The sequence below is a fragment of the Macrobrachium nipponense genome, chromosome 13 (assembly GCF_015104395.2).
Source record: "Macrobrachium nipponense isolate FS-2020 chromosome 13, ASM1510439v2, whole genome shotgun sequence".
In the NCBI taxonomy this organism is placed as follows: domain Eukaryota; kingdom Metazoa; phylum Arthropoda; class Malacostraca; order Decapoda; family Palaemonidae; genus Macrobrachium; species Macrobrachium nipponense.
Window position 1 is genome coordinate 36516544 of NC_087206.1, and position 15652 is coordinate 36532195.

Here is a 15652-nt window from a genome sequence, read left to right on the forward strand (position 1 = left end):
TACTTACTCATATAATTTATCTAGTCCCACGCATCCTACCCCACGATCTGCCTATCACAACTGATTTTCAAGGGAAGGTTTTGTAACTGTCAACAGCAGTGTTGCCAACTGGCAGACAGAATAGGAGGTAACAAAGTTGCCAATGTGGTCAATTTTGGTGCAGTATTTGGGGATTTAGGGTTAGATAAATTATACAGGTAAGTATTATTAATATTAATTTTATAATAAAAATTCCATACTGTACTGTAGTAGATTGATTCAGAGGGAATGATCGAAGACTAGGCAGTGTGCATTAATTTTGTAAGTACTAGGAGATTGGTAGAAAGGGATGACGTAATGTGAAAAATTGAAAATGAGAATCAAATTTGTAAATTTCAGTACTGGTCTCATGTCATTTTGGACTGATCTGACAGATCTTGCAAGGTTTTATTATTGTGGTACATATTTAGTACAGGTATACAGTTTAACAGGGATACTTCCATTTTGAATCTCTAATTCACAAAATGAATGGTCCATTTAGATTTTGAGCTTGGTCATCCACCATTTTCTCAAGTTGCTTAGTTTTCGTAGTTTTGGAAACTTTAGATATAAAAATACTTGTCAACTTGCAGATTTGTTCTTATTTTTTGTTTTACTGTCCCCACAGTACATCCCACAGATACGATGCGTGTGGACATCGTTATCCCATACGAGCAGCATTTTTACTTAAAAGCTCCTTCCCCACATGAGCGACATGCATGGCTTGTAGCCCTTGGAAGTGCCAAAGCAGGTATTCCACCTGCCATTCCACAGACAAAAATTGAAAAAGGTTTGTTTTACTAAAGTTTTTTTATACATTTTTGTGAATATCTGAAGAGTTTTCAATTACCATGTTTATGCAGATACAGAATTTGAATTTGCTCTTGCAGCTGATTTAACTTTGTTCACAGCAAACCAATCAGTCATATTTTGCCTTCATCATGGCACATGATCCTCAAGTTCACTGTGTTTTATTTACAAAAGTTCATGATAATCTTAAACTCACTGCCTCTTATTCACAAAAGAAGAAGCACACTTACCTGACAGCAGCCGTCATCCATCAGTTACCTCTTATCTTGTGAGTCTGTCAAGCAGTGCTCTTCAGCTTATTTTCTTTAGCAGTATTCTTCATCTACTATTTTCTAGTATATTGCACTCCTAAGTCAGATGTTATGAATACTATTCAAAAATTATTCAGTGTATTCAACTATTTTATCATCTCATTTCACAGCTCTTTCTGTAAGCATTTAATCGATTACTACTAGCTGAATCCACTAGTAAAGTTCAAAAGGAAATGACAATGCCAACTACTTTCGTGAATTTAACACATCTTCGGGCCATAAAGATGTGTTAAATACATGAAAGTACTTGGTGCTTTGTCTTTTCATTTTGAACTTTCCCAGTGGCTTCAGCTAATAAACAAAATCATATGATTTCTAAGTACATATTACTAATTGGTTAACATTAACAACTGAACTACAGCATTAACTAATTAATGAGCAGTCATGTTTTCCTTCCCACTAACCCCTCTTGCTCCTAAGTTTCATATAAGTAACTTACCAGGTAATTAGTACATAGCTATAGTTTCTATTCACATGGCGACCTAAAATTTAACTATCATGTTAGCACTTTAATAGTTTAGTGTAGGTGACCAGCCCCACCCACTCGACTGGTGTGTGGGAACGACTTCGCAATAGCATCATTCTGTGTTTGCCGCTCATATGATCAACATTGTCGAGCTTGCTGCAGCCTGGTTCACTGGTTTTTTTAGTTATTCTTGCTGGAATTCGGCGAAGTATTGTCGCTTTCGCGTAGCCTTCAAGATTATGTTTGGTTTTGTCAGCTTTTTGAATTAGTTGTGTCTGATTCAAGTGCTTCTAGTGATCGTTATTGTAGTAGAGGCTGTAGGTCTAGACTGACAAAGTTATGTATGATATGATTTGCGTACTGTGTGCAGTGATTGTAGAGGGCAGGTATGTTCCAAGAAGAATACTTGTGATGAGTGCAAGGATTGGAATGAGAGAGAGTGGAAGGTTCTTGAATCTCACCTTACTAAGCTTGAAAGGTATAGAAAGAGAAAGGGACCTCTAGGGCCGAGAGTAGGGCTTCTGTTAGCCTAGATTCTTTCCCTACGCCTCAGTCAGATCTTAGTCTTGCTATTCCTTCTTCCCTTTTTTCTGCCTTTTCTTCTATTCCCAGTCCTCCTATCATCAATCCACAGACTCCAGTGCCTAGCTCCCATGCTTCTGACCCTAATGCTAATGCCAATCGTGAATCCAGGTTTGATAAGAAGTTAAACCTGGTTGTACATACTGTGTCTGAGATAGGGGCATTCCTGAAAGTCCTAATGGACAAAGTGTTTTGTTACAGTGTCTAGTGAAGTGCAAGTGGATGAGGTGGCTACTTGTCCTGCCAGTTCTCCTAGACAATAGTCCCTGTCCTGCACTATAATCCTGGGAGATGTACCAGAGGTCCAAGGGAGGCTGGTGAGGTTTACCTGCAAGTATTCGCCCTCTCAGTCGAGCCTGTTGCACGAACCCAGGCTTCAACAGTCAGCCATTCTTGGAAAGGCATGTCTCTGGAGGTGCACCATTTGTCATAAAGTTTCCAATCACAGGTACCACAGGCTCCTCCTCAATTCATCCCGGCTTGAAGAGGCATGCGGACGACATCGGTTGATCTTCTCCACTGCCTGTTAAGCTGTATAAGGAGGCACTTTGCAGTCCACAGCCTTCTTGCAGCTATGCTATGGACCCCTCTGTCTTTGCATCGGCCCAGCTTCCTACTCATTCATGGGATTTGCAAGAAGCTTTCTCTCCTAAGCGCCCTTATGTTGAGCACCCATAGGACCACTTCAGGCCCGTCTCATCCCGAGCACCCAGTGCTAGCTTTTGAGTGCCCAGTGCCAACTTTCATCACTTGTCTACTTCTCTTGAGCACCAAGTGCCCACCTTGGATAAAGATGAGCCTTCTTAGGCACCCACCAGCCAACAGTTAACTAAAATCATGAGCTTCCTCAAGAAAGTTTCCACCTCTTAAGTCTTCTCATGACATGCCTGTCTCCAATCTCTTCTGAGAATGAAGAGGAAATCAACCAAGACCTGCTTCTCCTTCAGCATATGCAGTTCCTCTTTGCTATGTGTTGGTGGGTTTTCCGTCATTTTTCACTCCAGCTGCCCTGGCCTTACCTGCTTCTTCCTTGCTGATGAGGAGCTTCCCAGAAGATAGCTCCAGGTTTCCTAAGATAGTTCTTTCCTCATCAACCAAGAATGTGATCAAAGAAATTAAGGCTGGCTCTCTGGTAAGAGGGGGCAAGGTAAGGTTGCTTTCACCCATCCTCCATCTCATATGGTTAAGAAGAGATACCTGTTGTACACCACCAGGGAAGCTCCCTCGTTGGTGGTCGTTGCCTCCTCCCAAAGGGACTTTTCTGGCCTCGACTCTTCCCATTGTTCAGCCTTTGTTTCGGCAAAGATTATGTTCTCTTCAGTAGAGATAGCCTACCTTGTTGAGAACCTCTTCAGGGTTTCCAAAGTTTTCAGCTTCCTAGACTGGATGGTTGGAGCCCTTGCCTAGAAGATCAAAGACTTCAAGGACTTAGATGAACACTTTGCAACAGACTTGTTTGGTGTTCTTCTGTGCACAGACAGAGCCATCAGGGATGGCTGTTCGGAACTTGCAGCCATTTTCTCTTTCAGGGTTCTGAAGGAGAGGGAACTTTGGAGCTCCTTCACCACCAGAGGAGTTAAACAATCACAGAGGTCGGCGTTATCATGTTCGCCTTTGGATTCTCTTCACCTTTTCTCTCAGAGTTTAGTGGAAGAAATTGCTTCAGACCTCCAGGAGAAGTCCACTCAAGACCTCTTGGCAAAGTTTTCTAAGCGCCCCAAGAGTTTATCGTCGTCATCATTTACATATATATGGCTAAGAAAAATAACAAAAAAGGGCAAAATAGTTCTTTTTTTTTTCAACATAAAAATTATGGCTATATTATTTTCATATTTTCAGTGTAAATAGAGGATGCTCAGGCCTTAGTTTTCTGACATAGAACTTATTCCAGTGTTAACAAAGAACATAAGAATATTCCATATTTATCATTTCATCCTAATTTCATTCCTGCTGTATTCACTTTAAAAACTATTTATATTAACTTATTATTTAAATATGATATTGTGAGAAATAAACTAATTCAGAATACCCAGCCCAATTAATAAATATTGTAGACAGTATTCCTTGCAAAGAATGTAATAAGATATTAATAAACATTACCTTAATATAATTTATCTAGCCCTAAATCCCCAAAAACCGCACCAAAATTTACCACATTGGCAACCCTGTTACCTCCTATTCTGTCCGCCAGTTGGCAACACTGTCATTGACAGATACAAAAACCTTCCCTCAAATCAGTTGTTAACGAGCGCCCGTGTTGTTTACATCACGGCCGCTCTTTATAAATTTCCTTAAACATTTTTGTGCCTTTAAAGCTTTCATTATTTGTTAAATGAGACTTTATGTGAATTACCACTCACGCATTACATCACGAAATAGTGAATTAACTTTGTTCTTTTGTTGTGGTTATCTTATCTTCAATTACGAACTTTTGCGCGACCCGGAACTACTGACCTGTCCAATTCTACAATGGATTACCAAGAAATTACGATGCTTCCTTCTGCCAGCAACATCAGGAACTGCCCGGTTTGTGGGACAAGGATGAGTAGCAGGGAGTATGAACCCCATGACATTTGTAGCTCTTGTCGTGGACAGGTTTGTGACTTGACTTCTCGTTGTGACGTATGTAAGCCCTGGTCTGACGAGGATATGACTGCTTATATGAAACGCCAAACAATCTTGCAGCGTAAAAGATCGGTTAAGGAGAAAAAGAAATCGATTGCTAGAACTGTATCTAACGAATTCTTTGACTTGGGCGCTCATGGTTCTGGCTCTTCGGTTTCGGTATCGTACGACTCCGATTCCGAATTAATTGATGCTTTGCCCCCTGTACAACCGGTAATTAGTGAAGTTATTTCTGATGTGGATTCAAAGATTTTGGCAATGGAAACTACCTGGAAACAGAATTTTAAGAAATTACAGCTTAGTCTAGATAGAGATATTTCAGCTAGTTTTTAACAATCTGTCAGAGAATTTTCAAGAAGCCTTTACTAGAATGTCTAACACACTTTTAGATTCATTTTCAGCTCCTCGTCAGGTACCTGTCGACAGCACCATGGGTAACGGTGCCGTCGTGGCGAAGGCCTAGGGGGGATCCGGTCCGGGCAGGTGCCTAACGAATCTTTACCCAACGTGTCCCCTGTTAGTCCCGTAACAGTGCCAAAGGGCTTCTTATTTAGGAGAAGGGGGGAGGGATATTAGTGTCAGACCTAAGATAGCTAGTCGTCAGGATTTTACTTCAGGGGAAGTTTCTAAGTTAGGATCTGACGATGATGATGATGATGACGCGGATTCGTGTGATATTGATGTTTCCTCGAATGGATGTCATGATGTAGAATTCAAGAAACTTTTTGATTTAATTTTGAGTTTCTTCCTCAGGCGAGGCCTAAAGAGCAGAAGCAGCCTCCGCCTCGTTGTATTACAGAAGGGATTTTTCTTGACGGTCCTTCCCGGTCACGGGAATTTTTACGTTTTCCCTTTGCCCAGAGGTTCGCGAGAGTGAGGGCGGTACGTTGCCGGCTAAACTTTCGAAGGAGTGATCGGGGAAGGGAATAGGAATCTCTCTTCTTCTTCTACGACACCGGAGAGGAGTTTACCAGGTGGCAGATGATTCTTCATTCTCTCAACCCCCCAAGCCAAATCCTGATTTTGTCCGACTTTCAAGTCAACCCTTGCCTTCTAAGGCTTCGGTCTCTGTCTCAATTGAAGATTTTATTGCTATGGAGTCTGTTATGAGCTCCTTACAAGAAGCTCAATCCTTCAATATGTGGGTCCTCGGAGGCTTTTAATGTATATCAAGGACTCCGGGTTTGTTCCTCCTGATGCTCCTCTTTTTGAGAAATTCTGCTCATCCATTTCAATCGCTTCTGTACATCAGAAAACGAGCTTGCTGCTTCAATGCAGGCCTTTCTTGTTTTCTCTAAGGCGTAACCTGTATTTGTCGCAGTTACCCTCCTCTGTATCGGAGATTCAGAGAACCCGTCTGTTGTCCTCTTCTCCTTTTGGCGATTTCATTTTCGATATTTCTGTGCTTTCTGAGGTTTTGAAGGAACATCAAGGTGATGCCTCTTCCAAGCTCACTGGGCCTTATCAAGAGCTTTTTCCTCTGGTCTTCCTCCCGTTCCTTCAAGGAGTAAGCGTAAGTTTAGGACCAGATCTGTACCTTCTGCTCCAGCCCAACAACCTCCTTCTGGCTCTTTTTTCCAGAGTACATCTCAGGTTGCTGGTGCCTCTTCTTCATCCTCTGGTGCTCACCCTTTGAAATGCGGGAGAGGTTCTTGGCGTGGCTCTAAGGGCAGAGAAAGAGCTCAACCTCCAGGAGGACCTTCTTCTTCTTCTTATTCTTCTTCCTTGTCTCTGCGTAAGAATTTTCGGAAGTAGGAGTCATCACCTCGCCTGGAGACCGCAGTAGGAGCTTGTCTCTCCCGCCATTGTCAGCTTGGCAGGTGAGAGCGGTGGATGCTTTGGTGGTGGAGGTCCTGAAGGAAGGTTACGAGATCCCTTTTGTTTTCCAGACCTCCACTTTCCAATCGTCCTCTCGAGTTCAGCAGTTATTCCCCTCACTCAATCAGGGGTCAAGCCTTGGAGAAGGAGCTTCGGCCCTCTTGGAGAAGGATGCCATTGAGCGAGCTCCTCCTTCTCCCGGGTTTCACTCTCGGGATGTTTGTAGTTCTAAAGGCCTCGGGTGCCTGGCGCCCCATCATAGATCTTTCGGTTTTGAACAAGTTCATTCTAAAGTCCAAGTTCAGGATGGAGACGGTCCAGACGGTTCTTTCATCCGTCAGGAGGGGGGACTGGATGATTTCCATCGATCTGCAGGATGCATATCTGCAAATCCCCATCCATCCAAGAAGCAGACCTTATCTTCGGTTTTTTTTTCACGGCTCGGGAGTTTTCCAGTTCAAGACCCTTTGTTTCGGCCTCACCACTGCTCCACAGGTCTTTTCTCGGGTGATGGCTCCTGTTCAGCTATTCTGCATCAGTTAAATGTAAGGATGCTTCGGTATCTGGACGATTGGCTAGTCCAGGCCGAATCTCTAGAGAAATGTCTCCGGTCAAGGGAGATAGTTCTGTCTCTTTGTGTCGAGTTGGGCATTCGTGTCAACTTCAACAAGTCCAATCTAATCCCTTGCCAGATCATGACTTATCTGGGGATTGTTTTGAATTCCCGATTTTGAGGGCTTCTCCCGCTCAGAAACGGATAGACAAGCTTCTGAATCTGGATCGAAGAATTTTTGTCCTCGTAACGCAGCCAGTTTCTCTTTGGAGGTCTCTCCTGGGCCATTTGTCATCCCTCATCCAACTGGTTCCCGGAGGTCGTCTCAGAATGAGGTCCCTTCAGTCGACACTTCGCCAGTCATGGGATTTCGTGTCCGAGGACACGATAGTCGCCTCTTCTCCACAATGTCGGAAGGATCTCCGTTGGTGGATACAAGTTCACCACCTCAAGTCAGGGACATCTCTTCTTTCGGTTCCTCCGGACCTAATGTTTTGGTCAGACGCCTCGGATCAAGGTTGGGGGGGCGCACACCTGGGCTCCGAAGCCGCTTCGGGCTTTGGTTAGAGGAGGAGAGGATCATGTCAATAAATTGGAGGGTTATAAGGGCAGTGTACCTAGGCCTTCTTTCATTTCGGAGGAACAACTGTTGAGTCGGTTGTCGCGATCTTTGTGACACACCACAGCAGTCTCGTACTTGAGAAAACCAAGGCGGCACACAGTCGGATCTTCTCACTCAAGAAGCCCGATCAATCCTGTGTTGGGCAGAAGACAGGGGGGATTACGTTGGTCCCTCAGTTTATCCTGAGCCATCACAACGTCTTAGCAGACGCCTTGTCGAGACCGAACGAAGTTCAAGGGTCGGAGTGGACACTTTGCCAGGAAGTCTTCGACAGCCTCAGTTTGCCACCCCACTGAATTTTCGGTGCCAGATATTCTTCGCCCCTTACCAGACTCCTCAGAGTGCCGGGACAGACTCTTTTGCAGGACTGGGAGGGACTTCAAGCCTATGCTTTTCCTCCGTTCTCTCTGGTGAGGTCAGTCCTCAACAAAGTGAGGGCAACCAAGCGTCTGGATCTCACCTTGATTGCCCCCTTCTGGCCACAGAAGGAGTGGTTTCCCGACCTTCTGGAAGCACTGGTGGAACCCCCCATTCGCCTGCCAGAGAGACCAGATCATTCTCAAACAACCCCATTTTCATCGGTTCCATCAGAGGCTCCACATGCTTCATCTTCATGCCTGGAGACTGTCAGGAGGTTCTCCAAGCACGAAGGGTTCTCCTCCAGAGTGGCGCGACAGTTGGCTCTTGCCAGACGGCAATCAACCAGAGTAAATTATCAGGCTAAATGGTCGGTTTACAGACGTTGGTGTAAGTCTCAAGGACATTCAATTTCTAGACCTTCCTTACCGAAAGTAGCGGAGTTTTTAGTTCATTTACATCATGACAGGGCCCTGTCACCTTCGTGCATTAAGGGTTATAGGTCTATGCTTTCCTATGTTTTTAAGGCAAGGCTCCCTGAGATCTCTTCATCTTATGTCATTAGAGATTTACTTCGATCTTTTTCCCTATCTCGACCCAGGCTGCAGTGTTCGCCTCCGACATGGGACGTTAACAAAGTCCTTCAAGCCTTAAGGTTCCCTCCGTTTGAGCCTCTGAATTCTGCCAAAAAATTTAGGGACCTCTCTTCTAAGACACTCTTCCTTGTCTCACTGGCTACAGCCAAGAGGGTGGGTGAACTGCAAGCACTCTCTTTTCTGGTTGCCAGATCTGGACAAGACATGATTTTGTCATACCTTCCTGAATTTGTCGCAAAGACTGAATCGTCTGATAATCCCATTTCCAGGTCTTTCGTACTGAAGTCGCTGGTCGACTTTGTTGGTAATTTAAATGAGGAATTAGTTCTTTGCCCTGTTAGGGCGCGCTCTCATGTTATTTACGCCGCACGAAGGACATTCAGGGTCGTCCCCGTCATCTGTTTGTTTCACCCCGAAATGTCAAGAGACCTATTTCAAAGAATGGTGTATCCTTTTTTCTCAGAGATCTGATCGTTAAAACTGGTTGGTTCGGCTGCTGGGGAAGACCAGACGCCGAGAGCACACAGTATTAGAGCAGTTGCTACATCAGTAGCTTTTATGAAGTACGTCTCAGTCGCCAAGGTGCTTGAGGCGGCGACTTGGCGTTCTAATTCTGTTTTTGCCTCTTTTTACTTGAGGGATATTTCTCTAGTTCTAGGCGACCTTCGTTCTTGGGCTTTGGGCCCGTTGGTGATGGCAGGACAGGTCGTCAGACAGGAGAATTAGGTAGTCTTCCTGTTTTACGATTTGGTTGCTACCTGTATATTATTCATTAATTTTTGTTTTGTTGTATATATTTTTGTTTTTGTATTATTAACCCATGGCAGTTTTTGACGTAGTTATTAATGGGTAATTAGGCAGTTTTATTGGGTATTTAGGTGTTGTTGATGACAAGACTGAACTGCTTGGCAACTCATGCTGCTTCCATTTTCAGTGTGAAATGGTTCCAGCCACTGGGTTGTCGGCACTGGCGACTACGCTTCTCCCAGAGTCGATGCTGACCTAGGACTAGCCACTGGTTCGCTTGTCCTGACGACTCCTGCTTCTTCCACTGTCCTGGACAGGGAATTAGTCGATGGATCGTCTGCTGTCATCTGGTGACTCGCTCACCATCTACTTTTTGTCTCACCGTTTTCTCGGAGTCAGACACTCGTGTGAGATCAGGCGACATTTAGTAGCCCTGAGTTTCTTGTTGACGAAGTCGGTTGCGTTGATACACCCCCGATGATCGTGTAACATGAGACCAGGTTGGACTGTCAGGCATTCGTCCTTCGGGACTGAATCGCCTTTTTGCTCCACGCTCCTTTTCTCTTGGCACCAGAAAGCTCGAGTTAGGAGTTGCTCATGAGCCAGATTCGTTGCTGGCGACGTCTGGTTGCGTTGATACACCCCCAAGGTTTGCTTAGCTTTGAATCGCCCAGACAGTCCAGACACTCATCCTTTAGGGAAGAATAGTGCTTGATAGTCTTCAGGGTGCAGCCTTGCTGTCCGCAATTCGTCTGACTGGTCACCTGGTCGGTCACCTGACTTTAGTACAGACGGACTGACTATGCACTTACTCCTTGTCCTGTGCTACCGCAGTTTTGGTGGCATTATGGTAGGAGACTTTGAGTTGTTAGTATCTTAGACCTTGGGTTGAGTTTTGACTGCCTATGATATATATTTCTTTGTTTGTTTTCTCCTATTCTGTCCGAAGGGGAAATTTTATTCAGATTCCCTCCTCCTTTTCAATGTGGTTAATCGGGCTAGATAAATTATATTAAGGTAATGTTTATTAATATGGAATTTTTATTCTAAAATTAATATTAATAATACTTACCTGTATAATTTATCTAGTCCCACCCATCCTACCCCACGATCTGCCTATCACAACTGATTTGAGGGAAGGTTTTTGTATCTGTCAACGACAGTGTTGCCAACTGGCGGACAGAATAGGAGGTAACAGGGTTGCCAATGTGGTAAATTTTGGTGCGGTTTTTGGGGATTTAGGGCTAGATAAATTATACAGGTAAGTATTATTAATATTAATTTTAGAATAAAAATTCCATTTATGTTGGTCAAACAAAAAGAGTAGGAGTGAGATGCTATCTGCTCAAATATGCCATTTCAAGAAGCTTAACAAATAATGGCAATGTGGAGTACTCCTTAAGACAGGCCATGCGATTAACTGGGATAATTCCTCGATATTCTACAAGGTCAGCGATCACCACTAAAGGAATCTGTTGGAGTCCATTTTTATGGAAGCCACGTCAACAAGGAATGTAGATCTCCACCCTGGATTGTCCCTTGATCCTCTTTCCTTGTCTTTTTTGCTTAAAGAACATGCTGCCCAGATTAACAAACTGTAACCCCACCTCCCTTCTGTTTTTGTATATAAAGCTCTTGTCAACTTTTCTTGTATTCAGTTTGAACTTGAAAATATAGAATATACTATGAAAGTACTTGTTCAAAGTCCTGGTTTTTACTTACCTTATGTGGAATTTGTTTATATATATATATATATATATATATATATATATATATATATCTATATATATATATATATATTTATATGTATATACAGTGGACCCCGTATTGCAGACTCACACATTCGCGTATTTCTCTCGGGAACGTTTCCCTGCATTATTCGCAGAATATTTTCACATTTGCTATATTTTTCTAGGAGAAATATCCACAAATTCCGGGTGTTTTTTAGGAATTTCATCATAAAATGCGCTTTATGTGATAAAACTAGAAAAAACAAGTATTAAAATTTTAGTGGGTTTTTCTTGAGTTTTTAAACTGACAAAATAGGCTGTTTTTAGCATTTTTTATAGGGTTTCCAAACATTCGCGGGTTCTAACTATTCACGGGGGGTCTGGTACACATCCCCTGCAAATACAGGGACCACTGTATGTAAATATTATATTATAATATTATCTATATATAAAATATTATATATGTATAACAGAATCACGAAAAGTTAGGAACGTGATAAATCCATAAATAAAGATAAATGCCACGAAGGAAAATAAACGAAGGAGTCTGCGAGATCTTTCGGCTGACAAGCCCTTTACTGAAGCAGCTACTGACACAATACGAGGAAGACAATACAAGAAGGTTCGTATAACTGACAGATAGGGATTATAAAAGGATTAGTGCCTAGAATCCGACACACCTGGAAGATAAGAAACCTTCCCAAAACAAACAAGCATAAACAAAGGGTGCAATTAAAGGTTTAAGACAATCATTCTTAGATACAATCTCCAGACAATTAAAGGATTATAGGTGACAGCTATACGGAACCTGGTAGACAAAACCATATTCACAAAAAATGACAGACATACATTACATAAAATTTTTTTAATAACTCTAAGGCAACTGATTTTTATTTAAGTCAGTAATTATATATTTGAGGTCATTCTTAAACATGGTTACAGATACAAGGGTCTAAATGAAAAAGGCCACGACTAACATTGAAATTACAATGAAAAGTAAGTTGTATTAAGCAGATTCTAAAAGATTTCGTGATAAGACATCTCTTGACCGTGCAATTACTGAACTGTCAATCCAATTAATTCGGTGGTTGTTTTCACTTAAATGAATAAATAATGCATTAGATTTTTGCCCAGTTTTTTACAGAGTATTTATGCTGGCTTAGCCTTACTTCTAAGCCCTTGCTCGACTGTCCGAGGTAGAATGAGGGACAATCCATACATGGAATTTTATATATTATGTTGTTGCTTTCTCTGGGGCCATTTTTTATCAACATTCTTTTTAGTGTGTTATTATAGGAAGAAACAAGGTTGACATTAAAAGCTTTTAACAATGGTTTAATGGTTTCAAATCCGTTAAAATAAGGCAAACTGAGAATGTTCTTAGAATTTTCTTTCTGTGTGTTTGTTTTCAGTATAAAACTTTTTGTGGGCTTTATTATAACAATGTCTAATATATGTGAAGGATAGCATAAACAATCTTTCCCTATTTTTCTTATGTATTCAATTTCTTGATCCAAATATTGTGGACTGACAATTCGTAATGCTCGTAAAAACATAGAGGAAAAAATTGATATTTTTAAATTAAGATGGTGGCCTGAGAAGAAATGAACATAAGTTAAGTTGTTAGTCGGTTTCCTATAAATACTGAATTTACATTGAAATGGTTCTCTATGTATCAAAACGTTCTAAGAAACTTATCCAACACTTACTGTAAATCAACATTTAGTTTTAATTTAGGCTTATCCTTTGCCCTAATGCCAGACCGCAAAAACAACCTAGACTTCATAATTGGCTTTTGATAAATTCATATCTGACAAAAACTACAGCCGTGAAGAGATATGTTTCAAAAGGAGTGTTACTAAATGCTTTAACTGACCTTCATAAGAAATATCCTGTTCCCCGCAGATTCATGATAGCCATCCACTCGCTAAAAAGTTAGATGTTATAATAAGTAGATCCGACAAAGACGGCAAAATTGTTATAATGGACAAAGACTTCTACCTCGACAAAATCAACCAGCTCCTTAGCGACACAAATACTTTACAAAAAACTGACGAAAAATCCCCTCCAGAACGTTCCACAGAATTTTTTCGGAAAGTAAGATTAATTGGCCAAGACAAAAAGAGTATTGAACTATTAGAGAGATTTAAAGTAATTAATCCTAAATTACCCTACTTTTATGGTCTTCCCAAAACTCACAAAGACAATCTTCCATTCAGACCCATCGTTTCATGCGCCGGAGCTTTCAATTACAAAATTTCTAAATGGTTAGCTGGCCTCCTTTCTCCTTTTTTAGGCACTTTTTCTCCCAGTCACATCAAACATTCGGAAGACTTTTGTCACAAATTCAGAGAAGCACATATACCACTTCACAACATAAAACTTTTAAGCCTTGACGTAGACTCCCTATTCACAAAAGTACCAGTACAGGACGTTCTTCAGTTTTTAAGGGAAAAAATTATCCCCCTATTCAGATCATTTCCCTTTGGCACTTGACAAAATAATAAAGTTAGTTGAATTATGTGATCTAATAACGTATTTTCATTCGGGGAATCATTCTACAAGCAAAAATTCGGGTGCAGTATGGGTAGTCCTTTAAGTCCTATTTTTTAGCCAATCTGTACATGGAATACTTTGAAACTACAGTAATAAATGCAATAAAACCCAAAAACATGCTGTGGATGAGATACGTGGATGACATACTAACATTTTGGGATAATAAGTGGGGTAATTTTAATGAATTCCTCTCAAAATTAAACGCATTAGTGCCCAGCATCAAATTTAAAGTTGAATGGGAAACAGACAACAAAATTCCTTTTCTTGATGTTTTAATAATCAGAGACACGGCAGAATACAAATTTACCATATACAGAAAACCAACGTTCTCACTTTCATATATTCACTATTTTAGCTATCATGACAATACCATCAAGATAGGTCTAGCTAGCAACCTATTCTTAAGAGCCTTACGAATTTGTTCCCCAGATTTCCTGGAAAAAAAAGAATTTGAACTAATTCGCAAGCAACTTTCATCTTTAAAGTATCCTGACCATATAATTGAGAAAGCAATTCAAAAAGCAAACGTAATTTTCTACCGACCCCCTAAAGACAAGACCAGAGACACACCCAACAATAAAATAAAAATTCCCCACCTGGAGACGATTAAGAGAGTAAACTCACCCTTGGGAAATCCAACCCTTTTGCATTTACCTACCCAAATACCTTAGCCAAATCCCTGATTAACGTCCAACAAAACACATCGCCCAAAGACTCTGGGGTATATGAGATCCCATGCCAGGACTGTGACCAATCTTACATCGGATTTACAGGTAAATCACTTCCCCAGAGATTAATACAACACAAACGGTCAGTTAGGTATGGACAACAGAACTCGGCTATTTTCAATCATATAAATGAACATAACCATAGAATAAACTGGAATATGTCACGTGTAATTTATAGCAGCAACTGCCGGTACAAGAGTCAAATGATGGAATCGGCCTTAATAAAAGAGAAGCAGGTAATGAACATCTCAAAAGGGAATTGGACATCCGACATCGTCGACGCAGTGTTCATTCAACCAACGCTTAAGAAGATTAAAGGAAGATTATCAGCGGGGGTGACCTAAATTGGCTTACTTGTGGACGAATCTCTTGGTATAAATACCACCTTTTCTGTAAACTTTTCTCATTCATATACCTGAGAGAGAGACAGCAGTCTCTGAAATATAGTACTTTTCTCTCTACATTTTGGTTGTTTTTATGGGCTCCTTTTATTAGATGGAATTCTGTTGTTACAGAACACTTTTACCAGTCATATATATATATATATATATATATATATATATATATATATATATATATATATATATATATATATATATATGTATATATAATATATATAATATATATATAAATATATTATATATGTATGTATATATATATATATATATATATATATATATATATATATATATATATATATATATATATATATATATATATATATATATACACACACATATATATATATATACATATATATGTATGTATGTATGTACATCACAGATTTGCGGATTTTTATCTGGACCATATCTACCCATTATTTGCTGTGAATTCGCCTATTCGCTGGATTTTCCAATGATAAATAATCACTAGTTATTGTATTTTGATGTTATTTTCGTGCCTGAATACATTTTTATGATACAAAAATTATTTACTAATTTTAAAATATTAATATTGACCAATACTGTATTAGTAAGTTTAATAAGATTAAATGATATCACATAATAACTAATAATTCTCTCTCTCTCCCTTACAGGGATGTATGCTTTTTGTGTGATAAATGATTTACTAATTTTCTAATATTAATATTAACCCTTTAACGCCAATTGGACGTATTAAACGTCGATATAAAT

General features: G+C 40.5%; 1 protein-coding gene across 2 annotated transcripts in view; it reads left to right on the forward strand.

Annotated features, from left to right (window-relative positions):
- Positions 1-15652, forward strand: part of LOC135225744 (pleckstrin homology domain-containing family A member 3-like) — a 223533-nt gene that overhangs the window by 55916 nt on the left and 151965 nt on the right. For both annotated transcript variants that reach the window (XR_010317082.1, XM_064265139.1), the window contains exon 3: positions 647-808. Coding sequence is in view for 1 of the 2 variants with exons in the window: in XM_064265139.1 (XP_064121209.1) it covers positions 647-808 (162 nt within the window). In the remaining variant the exon portion in view is untranslated. The remainder of the gene's footprint in view (positions 1-646; positions 809-15652) is intronic.